Source organism: Babylonia areolata, chromosome 3 (assembly GCF_041734735.1).
Source record: "Babylonia areolata isolate BAREFJ2019XMU chromosome 3, ASM4173473v1, whole genome shotgun sequence".
Taxonomy (NCBI): domain Eukaryota; kingdom Metazoa; phylum Mollusca; class Gastropoda; order Neogastropoda; family Buccinidae; genus Babylonia; species Babylonia areolata.
In genome coordinates this window covers 48440565-48448903 of record NC_134878.1, presented here as the reverse complement: position 1 = coordinate 48448903, position 8339 = coordinate 48440565, and the positions used below count along the sequence as shown (strand labels likewise).

The window sequence follows — 8339 nt, the reverse complement described above, 5'->3', positions numbered from 1 at the left end:
GGAGGGACTGATTTTTGTGTATTGTATTTCTCCTTTTATATCGATTTATTTATCCACTTTCTCACGTGCAGGAATCATATCCACCTCGGGGCCCAAATGGAAGGAACAGCGCAAGACATCCCTGGAGATTCTCCGTGCAATAGGCATGGGCAAGAACGTGCTGGCTGAGAAGATCCAGGAGGAGATCACTCACTACATCCAGGCCATCAAAGACCACCAGGGGGCGCCCGCGGAGCTGCATCGACTGACACTGATGAGTGTCTCCAACATCTCATGCAACATTTTGTTCGGCAGGCGGTTCCGATACCACGACCCCGATTTCTCTCGGTATCTTGATCTTCAGGACCAGACTTCGCAACTGATCGGAAGTGAGTGGCTGAGCAGCGTTCTGATTTGGTGATGCGTGTATTGGGGATGTCAGCATGTGATTTTGAATGTAGAACTGCTTCTAGCTTTATTGGTAAGGAGAAATGAAAGAAATGTGGCTGAAAGCGCTTTACAGTTATTGCCTTTGTTTATGAACTGAAATAAATCATTATGAACGGCTAATGTAACTGTGCTCTCGCTCTCCCTCACCCACTTCCTCCTCAACCCCCTCACATCCCTCTTATCCCTGCAACACCTACCCCACCCACCCCACCCCACCCGTTCTCATGCATAATCGGTGACTCCTGTCTCTGTTGAATCTCAGATTCTGCTCCTCTCAACTTCTTCCCATTTCTGCAGTACCTTCCAGGCGACCTTTTCCACGTGAAGCGCGTGGCGGAGAACACTTTAACCATTCAGAAGTTCATTCGAGAACAAGTTCAGCAGCACACGGAGAACTACCATGCCTCTGCGGAGCCCCGTGACTTCATTCACGCCTACCTGCGGCAGGTGTACAAACGCCAGGAGCAAGGTGACACTGTCACCAGTCTGGATGGTGAGCTGGCTTGTTTGCTTCCGTCAGGGACGTTATACCCCCCACCCCCACCCCCACGCCCCTCCCCCCACACTCTTCCCCCTATGTTTTTTGTTTGTTTTGTTTGGTTTTCCCGGGCCGGAAATATGTGGAAATGATAGTTGGTGAAGACCAGTCGACTTCATTAAAGAACCCACGGCAACAAAAAGTTGTCCCCGGCGCCGAAATTCTGAAGAAAAAAATCTGCTCAAATATACATGTGTATGTGTGCGTGCGATTGAATGCCTGACTGAATGGCACAGGAAACGAATGATGAGCGCCTGACTGCAGCTGTCAGTTGGCTCTACCCTGGTGGGCAGCCTGTTCGTGCAAATGAAACTATGTTTGTAAAGCACTTAGATTTTGGTCTCCGACCGAAAATAGGCGCTATGTAAATGTGAAGAATAAAGTATATAAGTATCAGTGATACATGACAAACATGCTGTGGGTGGTGATACGCAATGCACATCGGTGTCCTCCTCCCTGCTCCAGGGAATTGACGAAGAACTCTTTAGCAGTGTAAGACACGGCAAAAAGTGACAGTCCGTGTAATGTCTGGAGAAAAAGTTGATAGATATTTGGAGTGGAGTGATGGCCTAGAGGTAACGCGTCCGCCTAGGAAGCGAGAGAGAATCTGAGCGCGCTGGTTCGAATCACGGCTCAGCCGCCGATATTTTCTCCCCCTCCACTAGACCTTCAGTGGTGGTCTGGACGCTAGTCATTCGGATGAGACAATAAACCGAGGTCCCGTGTGCAGCATGCACTTAGCGCACGTAAAAGAACCCACGGCAACAAAAGGGTTGTTCCTGGCAAAATTCTGTAGAAAAATCCACTTCGATAGGAAAAACAAATAAAACTGTACGCAGGAAAAAATACACACAAAAAAAAGGGTGGCGCTGTAGTTTAGCGACGCGCTCTGCCTGGGGAGAGCAGCCCGAATTTCACACAGAGAAATCTGTTGTGATAAAAAGAAATACAAATACAAATACAAAAATATTTCCATGGATTTTTGTCAGTGAAATGATAGGCCAGGACAGGTTCATTATGGATGACTACGGGGACGATCCTTTCATGGAGCTGTATACTGCACGGGATTCAAAACCAACAACACTTTTTCACCACTGGGAGATAAGAAAATATTTCTTAATTATTCCATCATCTCTGACAAACGGAGATTAGTTAAGAGGGAAATATGCCAGTTAGATAAAATTGCTCCTCCCCTGGTGGAGGTATGCACTGTTCATTCAGACTATTTATCATTTATGTATGTCTAATGTTACGTCAACAGGAAAAACACACACACACAAAAAAAACAACAACAGAGGCGATATGTGTGTGTGCGTGCGTGCGTGCTTGCGTACGTGTGTGTGTGTGTGTGTGTGTGTATGCGCGCGTGCGCGTGCGCGTGCGTGTGTATGTGGTTCCAGAGACCAACCTGATCCACTCCTGCTTTGATCTGTACGCCGGGGGGACAGAGACCGTCACCACGACCATCGCCTGGGCACTGCTCTTCCTGCTGCACCACCCGCACGTGCAGCAAAAGTGCCACCGGGAAATCCGCGACACCCTGGGACCCCGTCCCATCCTCAGCATCACGGACAAAGCGGCCATGCCCTACGTGGAAGCCACGGTGATGGAGATTCAGCGCAAAGCCAACGTGGTTCCTCTCGGCCTCCTGCACGGCCTGGCCCGTGACGTCAACTTCCGTGGTTACGTCATTCCCCAAGACGCCGCGGTCATGCCGGGGCTGGAGATGGTTCTCAATGACCCCGACATCTGGAGCGACCCTGAGAACTTCCGGCCCGAGAGGTTTATCGGCGCTGACGGGGAAGTGACGAGGAAGGGAGAGTTCATGCCTTTCTGTGTGGGTAAGGGACGGTGAATCAGGGAGGAAGGTGGGTGAGGAGGAGGAGGAGGAGAAGGAGAGAGAGAGAGAGAGAGAGAGTCACCCACAGCACAAAATAATCTCACATCATTTCACAATGTGTACACATTATTTTAAAGCATATCCCCTGATGACAAGGAATAATAATATCACCTCAAAATACATACACCAACAGCGACACACACATAAAACAAACACACCAGTTCAGCAAAGCCGGCATCCACCGACACACTTACAATAGAGTCAGTCACTGTTGCTTGTGGAAATGAATAGTAAAGTGTTCAAACCTGCAGGCTTCCCCGTAAAAATACCCTCTGCAGAATAATGAACCTCCCCCAGTATTCGCACAAGACACAAACCACAGATCGAGGCGAGGAGGCGAGGAGGACTCAGCAGAACTACTGGATAGGTTCACGCGCGTGTGCGCAGACACACACACACACACACACACACACACAAAATAAAACACACACACACACACACATACACCAACCTTTATCTCTCGCTTGCAGTCAGCACTGCCTTTTGTACGTCGATGAACTGACAGCAAAGCCTCCGGCACATCTATTTTTACACTGTGAATTTCTCCGTGTTTTAAAGTTACGTCAGTTCTTCTCCTACTTCTATCCTCAATTTTATGATCCTCTGCTTGCCACAGCAAGTTACAGTGAACCAATTCCACACAAACAACTTGGGTTAGACACACTGCTTCAAACAAACAAGGCTGTTGAGGCCTCACGCAGACCACTTTCAACACTCTGGCAGACGACCACTGCTCAAGTGTGAAAAATTTTCTTTCACTACAACCACCCAGCTCGGACTGCAGTCATCCAAGCTCGCCCTGGGAGGAGGTGGGTTGGGATGGGGTGGGGTCGGCTTGTCAAAGCATCGTTCCTAATTAGCTGATTTGATCGACACAAAAGCAGACCACCGCCTTAGCCCCCCTAACCACAAAAGGCAGAAAAAAAAGTACACCAACCTGCCCAGCTTTCGCGCCAGACGTCTACTGGTCAGCGGCCTTTACCCCTCCAGCACTCTTGTTCAGGCCTGGTCCCAAACACGTATGGATCAGCCCACAGTGCGTAAACAAGAGGGGGAGGTAATTTAGATTGGCATCCGCTCACCAAACGGATCTATCACTAGCAGACGACAAGAATTGTCCCCAATCTATCCCTCCAGCAACCAGTAAAGCTTTTAGTTGTCAGTCACGTTTGAGAGTGACAGTGGTATTTGTGTTTTTTTCCTTTTGATATGAATCTTACTTAGTTCTTTCCATTGTCACAGGACGACGCATGTGTCCGGGGGAGTCTCTGGCTCGGATGGAACTGTTCCTGTACCTGGCTACTCTCATCCAGCACTTCCGCTTCCTGCCACCGGAAGAGGGGCAGCTGCCATCTTTGGAAGGCATCATGGGACTTACTCACATCCTCAAGCCCTTCAAAGTTCGAGCTGAGATAAGAAAATAACAGCTCCTGTTCTGTGTATTTGTATGCAGAATTTCTTTTGAAAACAGAAAGCCTCAATCAATTTTTTCATATTAATCTACAGAGGCATCCAGATCCAGAATGTCACTTCAATAGTCTTTCAGGTCCGACATCCAAAGCTGCCTGTTTTCAAAACTCCTGCCTGGAGCCTTTTATTTCATTGCAAGCTTCTGCCTGACGAACTCTTCCCCTGAACTTTTCTTGTTAGCATTGTGCACTTCATCGTGTTTTATACCAACCTTGTGTTAGTTTGGCCCGTTTCAATCAGTCTTAATCAGCTGTCTGCAAGAACATGCTTCAGTGTTACAGATGGCCAAAGTGGCTAAAATGGCGTTTTATTGGCGTTGTCAATTTTTATTGTTTGGCTGTTGTTAACTGATTTGTTTTTCAGGTTGGATTTATCTATTTTCATGACAATATGAAGCTGATCACTCTGGTTTCTCTTCAAATAACGAGAAAATCTTTCGCCTTTTTTTTTGTTTTTTTGAAGCTGATCACAATTAGATATTATATTTTTCTCGTCAGATCTCTAATTCGTATTGTCTATGTTTCAAACTAGTTGCAGTGTTTTATTTTATGTTGTTTCCATGAATTAATGTGTTCAAATACTGATTGTGGCTTATCTTAAGATTATTTCTCAGTCTCTCCCCGCGTCTCTCTTTGACCTCACTCTCTTTCTCTTATTATTATTCTTATTATTATTATTACTTTTTTGTACGCTTATAGTTGACTTCATCAAGTTTTTTCGCCTTATACATATTATTATTAGTAGTAGTAGTTCCTTTTTGTGTATCTATCTATTATTTCTTTACTTTTTTTTCTCAAGGCCTGATTAAGTGCGCTGGGTTACGCTGCTCGTCAGGCATCTGCTTGGCAGATGTGGTGCAGCGTATATGGATTTGTCCGAACGCAGTGACGCCTCCTTGAGCTACTGAAACTGAAACTGACTCTCTCTCGTGTCTTGACCTAATAATTTGATATACATTTACAACAATTGCTTATTTCGAAAGACCCCACCACCATACAGTCTCTCTTTTCCTTCTTCATCTCACTCTCTCGTTCTCTTTTTCTCTCCCTTTTCTTTCTCTGTTTCCCCCCTTGCTCGTTCCCAGTGTGTGTGTGTGTGTGTGTGTGTGTGTGTGTGTGTGTGTACTCACTGGCCATCATGCCCTCTGGCACGAAGGGCAGCAATGAAGATAGCCACTCTTGTCTGTTTTGGGCCAGTCTCTGAATGGTACCCCAGGTGTGCTTCAGTCTTCAGTTCTCCGACTGTTCTGTGCCAGGTGTTCTTTGGTTTTTCTCTCTTGCTTCGATCTTCTGGTGTCCAGTGAAGGGCTGTCCAGGTGATGTGACCTTGCTCTGTTCTCATGACGAGCCCAATCCATTTCCACTGCTTTCTCATAATGGTCTCCATGTTCTCGTGATTGCACTGGGTAAGCAGTTGTTGATTAGATCTATAGAGAATATGTTGCTACAGAAGATTCGCAGGATTCTTCAGAGGTTTCTCGTGTGGAAGATTGACAACTTCGTTAGATCACCCTGTCTTCCTCCGGCATTCTGTGCCATAAATCAGCGTGGAAAGTACACAACTCTGGTCCATTTCTCAGCTTGGTGTTGGTGCTGTACTGGAGGGGGAGTGGGGGAGGTGGGGGGGGGGGGGGGGGGGGGGGGGGTATCCACACATTGTTCAGCATCCTGAAAGTGATTCTGGCCTTGCTGAGACGGCTCTTGATGTCGCTGCCTGCTCTCTCATCGTGTCTGACAGTGCTGCCCAGGCACATAAACTCTTCAGCTGTGGGAAGATCTGCTCCATTCACCAGGATCGGGGAAGGGTCTGGAATGGTTAGCGTCAGCTCCGTTTTCTTCTGGCTGATCTTCAGGCCTGTTTCCTGTGCAAAGTTGTTGAGACGCGATGCTCTCAGAGAGAGAGAGAGAGAGAGAGAGAGAGTGTCTGCCCCATTTCAATCCAGTTTATACAAGTCCGGTGAAACGTCGGTGCGATATGACCTAAGAGATTACGTCATCGGCCCTGTAGGTGGGTCCGTACTGACACTTAACTCATTCAGTACGGCCAGTCCTCTCTTCTCCTCTACACAGACCCCTCGGATGTCCAGTGGGTGTCTCAATGACCCAACCTTTAGTTTCCGTCGTCAGAATTGTGGTATTCTTTGTCAACATTCACCTCTTCAGTATAAGAGCCTTCCGCTTGCAATATTTTGATGGTGGTAATTGGGCTGAAACGCTGTTAACGTCGTCTCTTTCGCCGTTCGTATGGAGAGAGTTAAAGTAGCCAGTCATTGACACCCATCATGATTATCGTCCGACGTAACACTTCCTCCGTCTCCCTCCCTCTGTGTGTGTGTGAGTGTGTGTGTGTGTGTGTCTGTGCCTGTGCCTGTGTGTGTGTCTGTGTCTGTCTCTATGCCTGTGTGTCAGTGAACGGAGTAAAATAAAACACAACAGAGGAGAACAGAACAGGACAGCACTGGTTGTCGTGGAACCTTGAGGTCTTTGGCATTTAAGGCTGAAAGCAGGTGCAAAAATGAATTTTCTTGTGTTTATTTCAGAAAGATGGCTTTCATAGGTGTTAGACTTGATGCAGTAATCAGGGTGAAGGATTTGACCTCCCAGTCCTGTTTAGCGGCACACATGTAGCGTATCTTCTTGGAGAATGTTTACTAAATGTACCCTGCTCGTCTTTCAAACCAATCACCGTACTTATCCTGAATGTTATTAATTAAAGATTGTCTGTGTCTCGCAGCTGAGACATTTAGTTTTGTTACAGCATTGTTGTAAAATTTCAGTTGTCACGATTTATAAAAAAAAATCTGCAATGCACAGCGACATCATTGACAGCGCAAGCGGACATGATGAAGTGAATATCTCTGTAACGATATCTTATGTTCTCTTTCTTTTTTCTTTTACTGAATTTTGCGATACCACAAACCTTTTCCTGCATATGAACTTTATTCGAAGTACAGGCCTAACTTTAATGTTCTCTCTCTCTCTCTCCCTCTCCAAACACACACACACACACACATATATATATATATATGTTTTTTAGCAACTTCAAAACACTATATATATACCAGTATATATATATATATATATATTTTTTTTTTGTTCAGCAACTTCAAGGAGAAGCATTTATGAGAAAAAGGCTAACAAGAAGATGTATTTCAACTACTAGCCAATAAAACGTTTTATTGTTTGTTTTGTTTCCGCATTGCTTTTATTATGTTTTATGTTTATGATATATGGGTGAATGCTTTCTGCTAGCAGGAGACCTTTCTGGCACTTATAATCTGTGTATCCAAATGCAGGCTAATTATCTTGCATTCAATCATTTCGAATATGCCTCATTTACATGAACTAAAGCTTTTTTGTGCAGTGTGTGTACCGAGTATTTGCTTACACAGAATTAAATCATGTAAATTTTTATCCTTTGTAAATCTACGGTACTAGTTTGTTATGACTGTACGTGTCTGCTTATATCCTTGTGTGAGTACATGTATGTACGCCAGCGTGAATGTATGTGTTACAGAGCAGGAGGATATAAGTATGTCCGGGTGCCTGAGTGTACTGAAATAAACACACACACACACACCGTGACACACACACACACACACACACACCGCGACACACACACACACACACACACACCCGCGCGCACAAGCACAACTTAGGTGAGAGGGGACAGGATGCCACAGTGGGTGGGAGGGGGGGGGGGGGGCGAGGAGGGGGGGGGGTGAGTGAGGCCCGGGAAGGGTTGGTGGGACTAAAGATATGTTGGCCACACTTGTGCAACTGGCGGATGACGAAGAAAGTGGGGAGCATTTTTTCTGTCATGACCAGACCACCAGTGGAGGGCGGTGAACACAACTGAATTCGACTGCCGACTGACTGACTGCAGACTGACTGACTGCAGACTGACTGAATGTAGACCGGACTGAATGTAGACTGACTGAATGCAGACGTGTAAAAGGTTACAGAAATGTCGATTTCTAATTAATAACAATCATCATTATGA

At 46.1% G+C, this 8339-nt stretch overlaps 1 protein-coding gene across 1 annotated transcript in view; it reads left to right on the top strand.

The window, feature by feature from the left end:
• The window catches only part of LOC143280354 (cytochrome P450 2J5-like), a 23121-nt gene extending 17189 nt beyond the window's left edge, over positions 1-5932 (top strand). Inside the window, exons 4-7 of the mRNA XM_076584988.1 lie at positions 72-368; positions 692-922; positions 2368-2808; positions 4110-5932. Of these exons, the coding sequence (XP_076441103.1) occupies positions 72-368; positions 692-922; positions 2368-2808; positions 4110-4291 (1151 nt within the window). The 3' untranslated portion in view covers positions 4292-5932. The remainder of the gene's footprint in view (positions 1-71; positions 369-691; positions 923-2367; positions 2809-4109) is intronic.
• The last annotated feature ends 2407 nt before the right edge of the window (positions 5933-8339 follow it).